Source organism: Punica granatum, chromosome 5 (assembly GCF_007655135.1).
Source record: "Punica granatum isolate Tunisia-2019 chromosome 5, ASM765513v2, whole genome shotgun sequence".
NCBI lineage: Eukaryota > Viridiplantae > Streptophyta > Magnoliopsida > Myrtales > Lythraceae > Punica > Punica granatum.
Window position 1 is genome coordinate 7,825,271 of NC_045131.1, and position 15,909 is coordinate 7,841,179.

General features: G+C 39.8%; 2 protein-coding genes across 7 annotated transcripts; one reads left to right on the forward strand and one right to left on the reverse strand.

The window, feature by feature from the left end:
- Window positions 1-387: 387 nt before the first annotated feature.
- On the forward strand, window positions 388-8,676 carry LOC116209197 (protein BREAST CANCER SUSCEPTIBILITY 2 homolog B-like). Of its 6 annotated transcripts, XR_004157164.1 has the most exons (23): window positions 388-600; window positions 694-846; window positions 1,324-2,319; window positions 2,420-2,535; window positions 2,633-2,781; window positions 3,163-3,285; window positions 3,363-3,554; window positions 3,619-3,700; window positions 3,782-3,832; window positions 3,920-3,995; window positions 4,072-4,183; window positions 4,267-4,338; window positions 4,469-4,664; window positions 4,740-4,922; window positions 5,124-5,266; window positions 5,361-5,423; window positions 5,516-5,726; window positions 5,975-6,142; window positions 6,243-6,332; window positions 6,508-6,819; window positions 7,023-7,237; window positions 7,927-8,161; window positions 8,336-8,676. XR_004157164.1 is itself a non-coding variant. In XM_031542777.1 (20 exons), exons 1-19 carry the CDS (start codon window positions 447-449, stop codon window positions 6,297-6,299), a joined length of 3,297 nt encoding a protein of 1,098 aa, XP_031398637.1. In that variant the 5' UTR covers window positions 388-446; the 3' UTR covers window positions 6,300-6,332; window positions 6,508-6,969. The 6 variants fall into 6 exon arrangements, 1 of the variants encoding a protein (XP_031398637.1); XR_004157163.1 differs by having other exon boundaries at window positions 7,023-8,161; XM_031542777.1 differs by lacking the exons at window positions 7,023-7,237; window positions 7,927-8,161; window positions 8,336-8,676 and having other exon boundaries at window positions 6,508-6,969.
- A 791-nt stretch (window positions 8,677-9,467) lies between these two features.
- On the reverse strand, window positions 9,468-11,637 carry LOC116209198 (protein trichome birefringence-like 34). Its single transcript, XM_031542779.1, has 5 exons — window positions 11,078-11,637; window positions 10,756-10,936; window positions 10,420-10,613; window positions 10,131-10,289; window positions 9,468-10,008 (listed from the first exon to the last, which is right to left on the reverse strand). Exons 1-5 carry the CDS (start codon window positions 11,431-11,433, stop codon window positions 9,633-9,635), a joined length of 1,266 nt encoding a protein of 421 aa, XP_031398639.1. The 5' UTR covers window positions 11,434-11,637; the 3' UTR covers window positions 9,468-9,632.
- Between the last annotated feature and the right edge of the window lie 4,272 nt (window positions 11,638-15,909).

Consider the following 15,909-nt stretch of genomic DNA (forward strand, 5'->3'; position numbering starts at 1 on the left):
GGGACAATACCAAAAGCCTTTAGGAATTTTCGAAGTAATTCGGGCATCATTGATGGATGGCGAAAAGGAGGTGGCCTGCATCCAACATGGGTTGGTGTTTATTTCCTTTAATCAAGGTTTCGAATTTAAGTCTCATGAATAAAAAAAAATCACAATTTGTAAAGTTCTACTTTCCAGTGGACTGACCGTGCTCGAACCTGGATTAGTCATCGTCGATGGACTTTCTAGATACCGGGTGGTATCGAAAAAAATAAAAAGAAAAAAAGAGGAGGATTATCGGCCCGGGCCCGGGCCCAAGCCCATAAAAAAGCCCATAACAAGTCCCGCCATTATTTTCACTTTCCCGCCCCTTCTGAAATAGCAGAACATCACTAGCTTTTCCAACTCTTTGCCATCCATAAACGTGGAAGTGTGATTTCTTCAAGGGGAACGGACCTAGCCGGGAGATGTCGACGTGGCAGCTGCTCTCCGCCGACGGGGACGACTGCCGGTGGGAGCTCTCCGGCGGTCCACCAACAACTCGTCCCGACGATGAAGTAAACGGAGCTCCAGCTGAAGCAGTCTCTCGTCTCCCTTCGATGTCCGATCTCTTGCTTCAAGGTTCTACGCTGATTCAACTCTCTGGTACAACAGCTTTGTTTCGAGTATGGATGGATTCAGAGCTGAGAATTGGTCTTGCGATTGATTTGATAGGGTGTTCGAAGATTGTAGAGAGCAATAGTGGCAGCTCGACCTCTGGGAGCTCGCCGATGTTCCGCACGGGTTTGGGGAAATCGGTGGCTGTGAAGCAGTCTTCCGTAGCCAAAGCCTTGCGTGTTCTTGCGGATGATGATTTGCCTCATACTGGTAGGAATTCGTTTACATTTCTCAATTGCTAACCGAGAAGCTTCAATTTCTGGCAGTATGTGAAGATGATGTTAAGTTAAACCAGTGAAATTCGACATTCCTTCTCTGGGACTTGGATTGATAGTAATGATGTTAATATATTCAATCAACGTGGGGGTTCCTTTTGCTTGATTGCGGGGAAAAATATGCTGTTAGGAAGAAATAGTGAGGTATGTGTTGGCTTGATTTCGCCATGAACCTGCTTTATTATCTTTCCTTGAGCCGGGGATAATCGGAATGAGGAAATTCATGGCTCGTGTTTTAGTTCTTACTGCTTTTATTCTTTGAAGTTCATCAGGCTGCTGGTTATAATTGGGCAGTTCTTTTCCATGCATGGCTCTTTGCTCTGGAGATGGGAGTCAGTGGATGTAAAGGAATACTCTTCCTTCTATAAATTAGTCACGGTTTTAGTTTTACAGTTAGAAAGTTACTTTGCAGGTCAAGTGGATCCCGAAAGTCATACACCTGCCAGTAATTCTCTTTTCCAGACTGGATCAGGCAAAATGGTGAATGTTTCATCGGCAGGTCTAGTCAAGGCCAAGACATTGTTGGGCTTGGGAGAAGATGATGACCACTGTGCTTCTCAAGGCCTTGGGATTTCAAAACCATTCTCCAATAATAATGGATATAGATCTCTAAATTCGTTGCCTAGGGTGAAAGGTGGTGCAAACGTTGCTGATGTGATGGAAGGGGAATCAATTTCAGGTTCTGGATCGACTTGCCAAAGTGGTTCAGCTGAAAATAGGTTGAAGCTCCTAGCTTATCCTAATAGCGTGCAGCCGAAGACGCACGACTTGCCTGCAAAACCAGCTGCAATCAAGTTCCATACAGCTGGTGGAAGATCCCTTTCCATTTCCAGTGATGCACTGAAACGTGCTAGGAGTCTTCTTGGTGACCCCGAGTTAGGGAGTTTCTTGAACGAGGGGAGATTATGCAACGATCCATCAAAGAAAGAAAATGAACCCCCCATTTCCCTTCAGTATCAAGGAACCCCAAACCATAAAGATGCGACAAAGAGTTTTATATCTCCTCTCCTGCGTTTATCTTCTGATGGAGAACGTTCATTAAACTCATCGAAGAAAATAAAAGAGGGAAGTAACTTGATTGCTCAATTCAATGCAGCAGCCAGCGAGTGTCCTTATAGGTTTGGTTCTGATTCAGGTTCTCCCAAGAGGCCCTTGATGGAGAGATCTTATGCACCCGTTGATCCTTCTGTGGTAAAAGATTGTGATTCACGGAGTAATTGTCATGCTAGCCCACGAGGTCAGGTCCTGTTGGATATATCGAACATAACTCGTGTGAATTATTCCAGCAACGAAAATAATGTCTCTGAAAAGAGATTTGGTGGTAATAGTTCTATCTCCCCATTCAAGAGGCCTCGCAGTTCCAAATTTAACACCCCTTTGAAGAGGAATAGCTCACTGGCTCCTAGTGGTAACTTTTTAAGCTACATTTATTTTCTTTTTCTTTTTCTCTTTTTTCACACAATACTATTAGTAGTCTCATATATACATATGTATATATTTTAGAGCAGCCTCATCAAAGTCATCTGTTCAAGCCCCCTCAAAGGGAAGGGTCTCCACTCGGTATCCATTTTTGCTTCCAAGAGTATCCATGAAGGAGTATTTCGGGGGGCCTCCATTAGACATGGTATTTGGACAATGAAAGTTGGTTATTCCATATTTAGTCTTTGATGCTCACTCTTTCATCCATCTCTTTTACCTTTTTCTTTACCAATTAATTGCAGGCTCCCACAAACAGCATAGGAGGTGTCACTTCGGACAATGCTGGAAATTTCATGTTTTCCAATGAATCTGGTTTGAATTGTATCGGGGCAGAATCTTTCTATGACATGTTGATCCAGTCTGGAGCATCTGCAGAACATATTTCTAAAATGTAGATTTCTATATCAGTAATTCCTTTTCTAATCTGAACTTTCTTTTCTTGCTTCCGAAAATATGTTTCAGTTTGACTTATGAGAACTAGGAAAATGAAATATTAGATGTACAAGCTTTATTATCCATGCATGTCCTCGATATTTGGATTTATAAGGTTAGACAATTCGCTATCTGCTGTTCATGATATGCGCTTGAAATGGTTTTACATCAGTACTGCCACTAAGAATTTTTTATTGACCAACCAATAAGTTAATACTTGGATGTGAGATTTCTATATGATATTTGGTTATTCTCTGATTTTTCTTTTCAGCATATTGGTTCTCGACGTGTTTGTCATTTTCTAACTGATTAATTTGTCCACCTTCTATTATTTTGTCAGATGGGTCACCAATCATTATAGGTGGATAGTTTGGAAACTTGCCTGCTATGACAGATGCTATCCAGCCAAAACTGTTCGGAAATTGTTGACTATTTCAAATGTGCTTGAGGAACTGGAGTACAGGTACTTGCACTGAAGTGTTATATCTATCAGTGGTTCCCTTGGCCTACTTGAGAATATTTTGTGATCATTTTGTTTAGATATGAAAGAGAGGTAAACCATGGCCACCGTTCTGCTATCATGAGAATTCTGGAAGGAGTTGCATCACCTTCTTCGCTGCTTGTTTTATGTGTTTCTGCTATATGCTCCAATTGCTACCCAACGACTGAGGGTCCCTCCATGGCATCTGAAGGTGACAAAAACAAAATGAAAGTTGAACTGACTGATGGTTGGTAAGTAATATTAACTTATTTGTTCGCTGTGAAGTTGTTCAGGATTTGATGATAAAGTTTTCAGGTACTCGGTCAATGCAGTTTTGGACATCGTATTATCAAATCATTGTAATTCGGGAAAAGTGTTCGTGGGCCAGAAACTTCAGGTAGTTCATATATTCCTTGTTTTCAATGCTTTCTGATCTGGAGAATAGTCATAGCTTTACTGTTTATATTGTTTTGTGAAGATCTGGGGAGCAACGTTGTGTGGCTGGGCTGCTCCTGTTTCACCCCTAGAGGTTCTTGTTGGCTCTACTTTTTTCAATTTGTTTCGTGCAATTAGTTCCTAGTTGAAAAGTAATACTCCGTACTTGTTTCACTTTCAGGCAACAAAGACAGTTAGTCTATTGTTACATGTGAATGGGACTTATAGAGCTCACTGGGCTGATCGACTAGGATTCTGTAAGCAGAATTTGAGTTTGAGATATGTTGAATTTACACTTTAACTGCTAGCATGACTTGAAATGACATACCACAGGTAAGGGCCGTGGTGCCCCTTTGGCATTTAGATGCATCAAAAGTAATGGCGGTCCAGTGCCTCAGACATTAATTGGAGTAGCACGAGTGTACCCTATTCTCTACAGGGAGAGGTAACTTTCTCTCATCTATGAGATTTTTTTTCTATTGCAAATGCATTAAGATACTTGTTTTTCATGAATGTTTTTATTCCCAGGTTAAGTGGCAGGGGCTCCATCATTAGATCAGAACGGATGGAGATGAAAACTAGGCAGATGCATAACCAGAGGTGAGGTCCTGCCCCAGATGGAATTTTAGCTGGTGCTGGAGTGCTGAATTCTGTTTAATCTCATCACATATGCATCAAATATCAAAAGCTTAGTTTCTTCTGTGTGTGATCTTTATTTATCTAAATGCAGGCGTTCAACAATTATAGATGGTGTTATTTCTGAAATCCAAAGAGCCAAAGACATCCATCTCTATAACGACAGTGACAGCGAGGAAGGAGCAAAAATATCAAAAATACTCGAAACAGCTGCAGAGCCTGAACTACTAATGGCAGAGATGAGTCCTGACCAATTGAATGCTTTTGCCACTTTTCGTTCGAAGATAGAGGTCAGTCTCAGATGCTACTTGGACTACCTAAAATTGTTTTTGCAAAAATACTAACCATGGCAGGTTTGAAATTAGGCGACCAGGCAATCAGACACTGCAAAACTAATCGAGAAAGCTCTGCAAGATGCTGGCTTGAGTGAGAGAGAAGTTACTCCATTTATGAGGGTGAAGGTGGTTGGTTTAAGAAGCAAAAACTGTGGAAGAAACAGCGGTCCTGAAGAAGGATTGATAACAATCTGGAACCCAACTGAAAGGCAGGTATATGAGAATGAGATGTGATTTTGGATTGAGCCCCCTGCAAGACATTGACTTCATCATTTGTAGATGATCAGTCCTTTACTCTTGTCATGGAGGTTGTTCTCCACCAGTAATGGTTTATTTAACTCTTTGACTTGAAAATAGAAAGATGAATATGATTTTCGATATATTCTCAAGTTGATCCTTGAACTACTTTTGCAGCAACATGATCTGGTGGAGGGACAGGCATATGTTTTTTCAAGGCTGAATCCAATAAACTCTCCTTCAGATACCCTTTATCTACAGTGTAGAGGATCCACTACAAAATGGAGGCCTCTGACTTCACAAGAGATGAAAAATTTCAGGTAAACTTGTAATGTAAGCTCTTGTTCTACTCTTTATCATTCATGTCTCCAATCCAAATTTATCCGTCTTGAGTTCTATGAAAACAAAATGCAGGCCATTCTTCAAACCTCGTGAAGCCATCTCTCTGTCTAGATTGGGTGAAATTTCCCTTTCCAGGTTTTGCTTAGCTTCTGATGATAATCCTTTTTGTCAATTTATTTTGTTGGTATTAAATTTACATTTTAACTCAGCTCCTTGAAATTCTCCAGTGAGTTTGATATTGCTGGATATGTTGTCTACGTTGGGGAAGTCTTCACAGATGCTCAGCAAAGAAGGCAGTGGGTGTTCGTTACAGATGGCTCCATAGCTGATTTTTATACAGAAGAATCATCAAATTCATTACTTGCCATCTGTTTCTGCTCGCCGTACATTGATGACTTGTCCTTCGCTCCAATTAACTCTAACCTTGTTGGGTCTACTGTAAGTGTCATCCTGTTATATGATGACTCGATATATGGTTTTAATTTCGGTTTCACGGTGCAGTCTTGAGTGGAAAGACAAGCAATCCAAGTGAGACGAATCATTTACATAGAGTAGCATTGAGTGGTTAATATTTGGTTAGAGATGCGATTCGTTAAACTTTGCATATTTGCTGCAGTTATTTCTGATTCCAAAGACCAAGTTCTAGCCTTTCAAATTTGCTGCTGTTTGCTTCATTGTTGTTCCAGGTTGGCTTCTGTAATCTGATTAAGAGAGCAAAGGACCACTTAAATCACCTCTGGGTAGCGGAAGCGAGGGAAAACTCAACCTATTTTCTCAGTTTCGATTCACCACATTGTTCTCATCTTAAAGATGCCGCCCTCTCGACTCAAGGATGGGCAAAGACCTCTGAATCGGTAATAATGCACTCCATTGATCGGATAGTTGCAGTTTGTTTCGGTTTCTTCTGTTAAGGTGATTTCTACCTAGTAAGGGTTCTCTGTCGCTTGCGTTCAGGCCATCAACACACTAAAGGAGGGGGTTTCATTTATTATTGGCAACTGGAAAGGCTGAGGTGGTAAAGAAGTCAATATCATATCGGACATGGTATGTGTACGAGGGCCGTTATGTGCTTTATTTGAGAAACAGCTCGCAATATTTCTTGGCAGAACATTCACGCTTGTTGTGTCCGAGTGCTATTGTCTTGCTTCGGGATTAATTTCTTTTTATTTCAATGCTCTTTATGGGGCTTTATCACAAACTTAGCTAAGTGTTCATGCAGGTACTCTTTGCACTTACTAGTAACGACCATGGCATCGGTTGCCGGTCCCAAAAGATAAACACCTGGTGTGCTGCTGAAGCTCTATCCCTAAGAGGACACAGAAGCGTGTTCAGAGCCTGTACCATATTCTTTTCTCTCCATCGGCCGATTATACGTGCATTATGATGCTCGCGACCAGGTTTACAGTCGGTCACTTTCACATTCCATTTGTCATCTAGCTGATGTGGCCTTTGTAAATAAACATTTGAAGAGGTCATTGATTTCCTCAAATTCGCGGAGGATATCTGCTTCCTTCTAAAGAAATGGAAAAAGGTGAAATTTCAATCCGACCTACGTTGGTTCTTGAAAGATCTGATCTCTATAGTTTCCGGTGGGAATTTGTGAAGGAAAAGGACTTATGCTATCGTGAAAATTTGGGTGGAAATTTCTGTGATTTCCAATCGATGAAAGAATTGAGAGTCAGACTCTATCTTGTGGCTTATATATAAACGCATGCTGGGTTTTTCCTCTTGCAGTGGATCGTTGCGATTGTGATTAGTCTCGGCGAAAGAAGAATTATTTGTTGGTTATCAACCATTAATAGTTTGAGTCGGGAAAGGTCACGCAAAAGTAAAGGTCCAAAGTGGAATCTCGCTCTCTTTCACGAATTACCGATTTTGGCAAAACGGAAACGGAAATGGTACGGATGTGAGGCGGCGGGCTGTACGGCCGGCAACAACATTCCCGACAGGTACTCTGTTCTGTTATGAAAACAGCATCGCAGGAAAAATCGAGAAGTAATTAATTACCATAAAATGGATTATCAAACTCTACTCGAATAGGTTGCCCCAAAAAGGGAAAAAACAGAAAAAGAAAGCCCAAATGGAATACTATAGTCGATCGTGGTATCGGATTGTAATCAGGGCAGTCGTAATTGGCGGAACTTAAATATATTGGACATTGGTTCAATTTTACCAAACTGTGATGGACTCGTGCATAAGATATAGGAAACAGTCTTGAAGATAGTTTTCGTGGATTACATTACCGGAAACGCGATGGTTATTTAGAGCATTTGCCAAGAACTCTGACTGTGTCGAATTAATAGTTTCAGAGCTGATTTTATCGTTTACGTTTGATTCTTTTTTGTTACGATACCTTTATAGACAGGGAAACAAATCGTACAAACATATCATAATGATTGGAGAATTTTTTTTTTTTAAAAAGCCTTCACGATAGTACCATAATATTCCTTTTTTTTTTTTGGGTTTCAAATATCCCAACTCTATAAATGGAAACCGTCTCAATGATCATCGAGTGGAAAAGCCATTACAAAGACAAATTAGAAGAATACTAATTAATATATTATATGGGGGTGGAAAATAAGAGTGCCGTGTTAAGAGGCTGCATCAAGGCTACTAGGGGTCCTTGGCTCGTGCGCAGGACCGACAAAGGTGGGCGAGTCGCGACAAGGTTACGGTTCCCTTCGGAAAGAGAGAGACTGAACAACAAGCAGAGGGAGAAGAAGAGGCGGGACATGGCTAGGAAGATCTTCACAGGGCTCCGAGCTCACAGGAATTACGGCTTGCCGCTACATGCCGATAACAACGACCTACTGATGGCTCTGTGCAAGGAGGCGGGCTGGCACGTCGAAGAAGACGGGACCATCTTTAGGAAGGTATGCACCTAACATTTTCCCCTCGTAGTGGTCCTAATCAGATTGTGTACATTCAGAAATTAGGACACAAGTTGTCTCCTAGTAGAAGAATTATTCTGACAAAGACGATATGTATGTTTATAGTCTCATAGCCGAGAGAGTATGTTTATTGCATACTTCAAACATATTTGGTAGGTTCGGTCGGAAACACCAACATCGAGCTCTTGTGCCACTTCATCGGAAAATCTCGACCACTGTAATTGTGTTGAATACGGGCACACGACACCAGCAGCAGGAGTCTTTTCATCAAAAACTGCGTCTTCATCATCAATAGACAGCAAGCGTGATGAAGATGTGGATCTTACGCTGTCGCTGTGAAGTATGAGGCAAAATGGAGATGGTTAAATATACGGTCAGAAGCTTGTAGTTGTTCATTATGGCTAATGCAATGCCACTCATTCATTCCAGAACGAAACGATATTAATTCGAGAATACCAATAGAATTTTCTCTCTAATAAAGTAATGCTTTCGTATGACCTTATAGTTGCTAAATATACCAGCCGCTGTCGGCGCTTTGTTTCTATCACGAAACATCTAATTTTCTTAGCATGGATTGTGCACATTGGGATGAATAATGTTGAAAATCTGCGGAATTTAATTGAACACGTACGTAAAAAATCTTGATCTCTTGAATATTATTGAACTTATTGAATGAATTGAACATCCAGTAATCACTTTGGGCAAACCAACATTGGACACTGAGTCCTGACTCCATGATTCTTCAACTCTGCTCTCTAACTTGGGCACACAATTCCTGAAGATGTGAGCATAGAGCAGCTCGCTCCACACGTCCGGCACTCCCAGGAGGCACTAGTGGTAGCAGTCGGCGTGGCTCGTCGGGTTCGCCGCCACGCCGGGTTCGCCAGTTGCCTCTCCCTCAGTAGGCCGACAACAATGACCTACTGTGATGGCTCTATGCAAACCTGCAAGGAGGCAGGTTGGCACGTCGAAAGAAGATTGAAACCATCTTTAGGAAGGTATAATACATTATTTAACATTTCCTCTCGTGGCTGTCCCAATCAAATCGTGTATTCAGAAACCAAACCATAATTTTTTATCCTTATACAAAAAGTATTTGGTAGATTATAGTCCGAACGACACATCAACGCAATGTTAATTTATTTTGACGCAGACATATATGCTTATATATTCATAGCTGCAGAGTACGTTAAATGATTGATTGTGACCCTTCAAATATATATAGATAGGTTATGTTCGATGCACACGAAGACAAGACCTTTTGGTTCCAGGTGACGCATTATACCACTATATTAAGACCCCTTCCTCTTATAGCATAGATTTTAGATGTGCAAATGTAACAAATAATGTTGAAAATTTGTCAAATTTATTTGAACACGTAAAAAATCTCGATCTTTGAGCTTATTGTACAAATTGAACATCCAATATTCCGAAATACTTTAGATGCCCCGGTTTATACGTTTTCCTCTAATTTGGGTACCCAATTCTTGAAGATGTGAGCATAGAGCAGCTCATTCCACACATCCGGCACGCCTGGGAGGCACCAGTGGTAGCAGTCCGCATAGCTCATCGGGTTCGCCAATTGCTCCTCCTTCAGTGGCACCCACTGCTTTCGATAAATCGTCGGGTGGGCCTCTTTCCGGTACTCCGAGAGTTGAGTGATGTTCAGGATCTTTACGGTCACGCCCCGTGCTCTCAGATCATCGATGACTGTCTCCACCACCCGCATCATAGCTTGATCGGACCCGCTTCCCCAGTAATCCTCCTTAGTGATCGGCTGCGTTTCTTGGTAGCAGTTTTTCCCGGCAACCCCTCCCCATTCCTCTGCCCTGAAAATAGTAATTCATTTAGATGACTTTAGTGAAGTGCTTGATTTCAAAGAGACATTGACTGAAGTGAAAAAATATGTACCAATTTACCAATAAAAAAAGAAAAAGAAAACAATATGTACCGATAATGAGTTGGTGACATGCTAACAAAGAACAATTCGGTCTTTGATCGGTTCACATGAATTTCCATCCACTGCGACCACGTATTCAAAGCCATCTCGTAGGCACGGAGCTTCTTCACCTCCTTGTAAATCCCGCTGGGACTCTCAAACGATCCCCACCTTTTACATCGCCGCAAGAACCCAAACCGAAAAGATAAATCGGGGCAGACTTATTTACCAGTAGATAAGAAGTAACCAAATTTGATTATAAGCAGTCGGTTGCTTGACATGATGAGTGTTTGGCTCTTACAGAACTTTCACGTTGGACCACCTCCACCAGAGGTAGGTGTCGAAGACAAGGATATCGGCGTCAGACCAATGCCGGGCATGCTTCTTGATTGCCTGAATCCGCACTGTTCGGTCGGGATCGGGTTTCCTGGGATCGTCACAATTCGATTCCACCAGCAGTGGCGCCCAGTAGAACTCTATGGACGCATTATACTCCTAATTGTTTGTTCATTTATCGATGGAATCAGTTGAGATGCTGAAACTAATCACCGTACAGACACTTGAGAGAGGTCGATACGACCAAATATTGCCAACAGAAACTTTATTATGAATCCTGTATCTTGACAAGCCTACTTACCTTGGCCTTGAAAACCATGACGGAGGATTTGCCAGGGGAGGACAACAAATTGACAGAATTGGAAGGGATGGCCGATTCGACCAAGCACACCATCGAAACCCATTGGCCTCTATTGAGAGAGTCGCCAACGAACACGATCCTCTTATTCCTCAACCTCTCCAGCATTGCTGTTGCATTGAACCTACCCTTCCGTTTTAAAATTAATGAATCCGATCTCTTTACGTATAAACAATTAGACATTAGCGAATATCATCATCTTCTATGATGCGGTGTAGATAAGGAATTTCCGGAGTTGAGAGAAAGATATACATGTATTATGTACCTAGGGAGATCACAATCATGGGGCTGCCACCTCCAGTTCTGATACCCGAGGTCCTCCCTCCCGTACTTCTCGCACGCAAAATCATCGGACAAGAACTTGCATTCCAACCCCTTGTATAAAGGATACGACATGTTGTCGTAAACCCACCTGCCTGAGAAAAGGTTGCACTCCCCCTCCCGTCGCCCCGCCTTTCCCATGCCGCTGACACCACCCTCCTCCTCAGAGGGTGGCGGTTCTGCGTCCCTCGCAAGGTATATAATGGTCAGCGTGATGGCTGCAATTACGAGAGCCATCAGGAGGTCGAAACGCCCCCTTAGCGAACCCCACGGGGTGGCTCTCCCTTGTAGGTTCGCCATTCAAGTCTCCTCCTGTTTCTCCTGCTATTCTAATTCTTCCTCGGATGTTTTTGTCTGTCTTCGTTCCATAAGTGTATATATGTGTACTACTAAGGTTCTGGGGAAGTTCAGCTGTTTGGTCCCACATCCATAAGTCTGTCCCGGGTGGGTTTAGCCCAACATTTTCTTTTTTCCCCTTGATTTGCAGCACGGGGCATATATCCAAAAACTAAACAATCCCCAACTAATTCAGATTCGAGCCCCATCGACCAGTAAGAGGTAAAATTCTCCTAATTGTAGATCTCCTTCGTCTTCAAGATTCGAATTGGAGAAGTTACTTAATAAGAAGAATTATGGAACGATATTGTCCCATGTTGGTAATGGTAGCTCAACAATTTCTTTTACCACTTCTACACTTGACTTGAGACTTATAATTTGCACATTTCAGTTTTTTCTTTTTTATTTTTTTTTGCTGTAATAGCGGTGTCCGGATTTCACTTAAATAATTCTTGCTGTCCCTACGTATATCTGCTAACGCACAAGATAAAGTAAATCGGCACGCATTCGGCTGTGCAGGGTAGCCCCATAGGGATTCAAACTTGGGATCGCGATGGATACATGCGCTTTTCTTAACCACTAGGCCAATCTACTTGAATTATTTTTTTTAAAGAAGTTTTTAGTCTCATCTATATGTCACCTATTCATCTTTCTTCAACTAATTAATACAATGACTTCTCTTCACTGATGGAGCCCGTATATGTAAATACCAAATTCGAGAGTGAATTTTTTTTTTTTTACAATGGAGACTCAAGGTTCTAATAAAAATCATAATATCTAATAAATGAGTCATAGTCATCTTGAGAATTTTACAGGTTTACAGAAGATGATTACTCTTTGATTTGAAACAAATTAAAGTTTTAAGAAATTGACTAAGCTTAGCCAAGAGGTGCTGAATTTGCTGATGCTCATCGCTAGAGAGACTAGAAAGCTCGATCAAGGCTAATACGTGATGTTATGGTACAGTAAAAGCTCAATTGGCACCCACGAAATTGACTCTGGGCTCCACGTGACATTTTCCGAACGATAAAATGGCTATGCTACTTGACGACTGCGAGATACACCGAATATCATCCGAGGAATATATTCTGGTTCAGGTATCCGGACAAGCATATGATATGTACATACCTTGGCCTTGAAAACCATGAGGGAGCCATTGTGGTGGAAGGACAAGGACTTGAGAGAATCGGAAGGGATGGCCGCTTCTACCAAGCAAACTATTGAAACCCATTGGCCTCTCTGAATAGAGTCACCTACGAACACCATTCCCTTGTTCCTCAACCTCTCCAGCAGTGCTGTGGCATTGAACCTACCCTTCAATTTTAACATTAAAACAAACCCAAAGAAACCCAAAAGAGCACCCACATAAATGAGGGCGGCGACCAGGAGAGCCATTAGGGAGTAGAAACTCCGCCTTATCGACCCCCTCAGCGCGACTCCTCTTTGTAGCGTCGACAGTGGCTTATCCTCCATTTGAGTCAATCTCGTCCTTCTCTTCTTCTTCTTCTTCGGATGTTGTTGTCTGTCTTCGGTCTTTAAGTTTGTGCTTCTATTGGTCCGGCGAAGTCCAGGTAGTCCATCACACATCCATGTAAGTCTGCACCCTGCGGGTTTGGCTCGACACCTGAGGCTGTGATTTATAGTTCTGAGGAGTTGTGTTCGATCAATAAATCTAGTAGATTAACAATAGCCTTTATGGAATATGCACATTTATACATCCGAAACATGTGTGTACTTTTGTGAGTAAAGCATCAGGTTCGGCCGGTTGGTTAAAACGGCATGAATTCCTTAATGAGAATCCAAATACGAATTACCATAAAATCATACGAAAAAATGCTCCCTATTGAGCCACCAACACTGACTCTGTGGACCAGGATTTATCTATCCTAAGAAAGAAATTGCATGCAAATATCAGTCTTGTAGTATCAACTTCAACATCCAATCACTACGTCAGCACGCCCTCACACTCGGTCACCCTTCGGCCAGATCTTGGTAGGGAGCACCCTTTGGGCCCCCCTCCCACCCGGCAAGGTCACCGGCGGCGTCAGCGCCTCCCAGCCACCCCCTCTTCTGGTGAGGTCGGCAGTCGACCTGACGTGCCAGCTACCTCTTCCCAAGGGTTGGGGGGCTGGCGACCCTCGGCAAATGCCCAGCCCAACAAGGGCTGGGTTTTCCTTTTTTTTTTTTAATATTTATTTTACTATTTATTTTTTAAATGCCACGTATTAAAGAAGAGCACATCAGCAAAACCATAATGATTACGGAACGAATCACAAGTGTTGTATTTAACAAAGAGACTAATGTGATATTTTTAGAACTTAAGTTTAGCATTTTACATAGTTTTAGGATTTTCGCTATAATTTTACCCAAATAATTTAGTTGATTTTGCCTTTTCTACTTTATTTTTCTTTCTAGAAAATGTATCTGAACATATTTTTCCCCTTAAAGTCAATGATATTTAAGTTCTGAAAATTATACTTGATCATATAAATGACTTGCTGTAAAGTAAACAAATCGACGTTGAAGAAAGAAATTTCTCCTCAAGTTTTCATGGTCACAGTGACGAAGATTGTGTAAGGGTAAGTTTTAAAACTTACATAGTTCTGAAATCGCCGCTTCTGTAATGTTGAGTTTTAAATATTGTTTGAAATTGGAATTTTCGATCGATAGGTAACGAAGAATATCTTCTAGCGCAAAAATTAAGCATATAACTGGGTCAAAATAACACAATTTGGACAAAGCTTTACGCTTTAAACTTGCGTGAGGACCCTCAACAGAAAACACATCGCATTGCAATTTGCATTTGTATTGTAATTAGATAAAAACTCGCATATTACATGGACGATTACTAAGGAATTTAACATAGAAATCTTGAAATATGAAAATCTATTAGTATTGTTAATTAAAACTGGAATAAATATTTTATTAAAATAATCAATATCGAAAAAATTAATTTGAAAAAGAAATTACATTAAAAAATTCATTCTCCAAATTGAAATTCAACTAAAGAATAATAATAAATAAATAAAACTACTGCAAGCTAATGAACAAAAAATTTCTATTAAATTATGAAATAAAAAAGAAATATTTAAGGTATATAAATTAGAATAGTCTTACCGTTACAGAAGCAGCGTCCATAATATAACTCGAATAGAGGTTCTGTCAAAACGATCAATATCGAAACAATCAATCTCGATTAAAGTTCATTCAACAAATCACAGTTCAATCAAGAAAATTGATATTTTGGAGAAGATTATTAAAACAATCAAAATATCATAGCAATTAGTTTGAAATTTGTATTAAAAAATTCTTCTTATGAATCAAAATCCCACCATGAAAAAGAACAATTTGGGAAAGAAAGTAAAAAAGAGATTTGGAATTATATATAGAATATTGTTCTCCTTTAACCGATATTCGGTTTGGCAGAGGACTATATATATATATATATATATATACAAAGGTTGAATTTGTCAGAAACAACAATTATATATTTATCTATATATGCTAACCATCATAATCTACGTATATTTAATTGGAGCGGCAACTATATATATATATATATATATATGCCATCTATATATATTTTATTACGGTAACTATATTTTTTATATTATTTATATAGCAATGCAAATTATTGTAATGCTCTTATTGAGTTATATTCTATTATAATCTAAATATTGAGAGATGTATATGTATAATATATATGTTCTATTGCATATTTTGTTTAATTGAGTATACTTATGTGTGCCTTATGTCATATTTTATTTCCTTATATGTATTTGGTTGTGCCTTATATATAAAATTTATATATTTACTACATAATTAATTAATTAATTAAATTTCCTTAATAGAAATATAAAATTTCCTTATTGTAAGTGATTTCATTCTTCATAAGAATATAATAATTTCTTTAATGTAAATCGATAACATAGCAATGTGAGAGAGTTTTTTATTTTTGATGATGTGGTGGCGTGAGAATTCAACTTAGTCTTAGTTTTCATATATATATATATATATATATAAGAATTTTTATAATGTGCACCGCTTGTGGAAACCAATTTCCACAAACGGTTTCTATAATTACGACATGTATCCTTTTTCATCCCAAGAACTAACACCATTAGTTTTCAAGTTAATTTTATCTTTATAATTAAAATTATAAAGTTACCTTAAATTAAATATTGAGTTTCTATAATAATTACAACTTATTGAGAGAAATAACCCTAAGCAATATGGAAAAATTATGCAAAACTATCAGTACGTTCTCTCTCCTTTTCTACAAGATTCTTTGACCTTCATGGATAGCAAAAGACCTAATAAGGGGCTCACTACTCTTCTGACAATGGTGAAAGATTGATGTACACAAGTTACAAAATTTACTCTTTTTTATTCATTGTTTTTATTTAATTTTTCTTAATACTTGAATTATATATGATCTTT

Excerpts from the sequence above, each read along its gene's own strand:
- LOC116209197 (XM_031542777.1), top strand. The coding sequence starts at position 447 with ATGTCGACGTGGCAGCTGCTCTCCGCCGACGGGGACGACTGCCGGTGG. Across the intron at positions 847-1,323 it reads TGATGATTTGCCTCATACTG|GTCAAGTGGATCCCGAAAGT; the intron begins GTAGGAATTCGT and ends GTTACTTTGCAG. Across the intron at positions 5,267-5,360 it reads CAAGAGATGAAAAATTTCAG|GCCATTCTTCAAACCTCGTG; the intron begins GTAAACTTGTAA and ends AACAAAATGCAG.
- LOC116209198 (XM_031542779.1), bottom strand. The coding sequence starts at position 11,433 with ATGGCGAACCTACAAGGGAGAGCCACCCCGTGGGGTTCGCTAAGGGGG. Across the intron at positions 10,614-10,755 it reads TCATGGTTTTCAAGGCCAAG|GAGTATAATGCGTCCATAGA; the intron begins GTAAGTAGGCTT and ends ACAAACAATTAG. Across the intron at positions 10,009-10,130 it reads ATGTCACCAACTCATTATCG|GGCAGAGGAATGGGGAGGGG; the intron begins GTACATATTGTT and ends TACTATTTTCAG.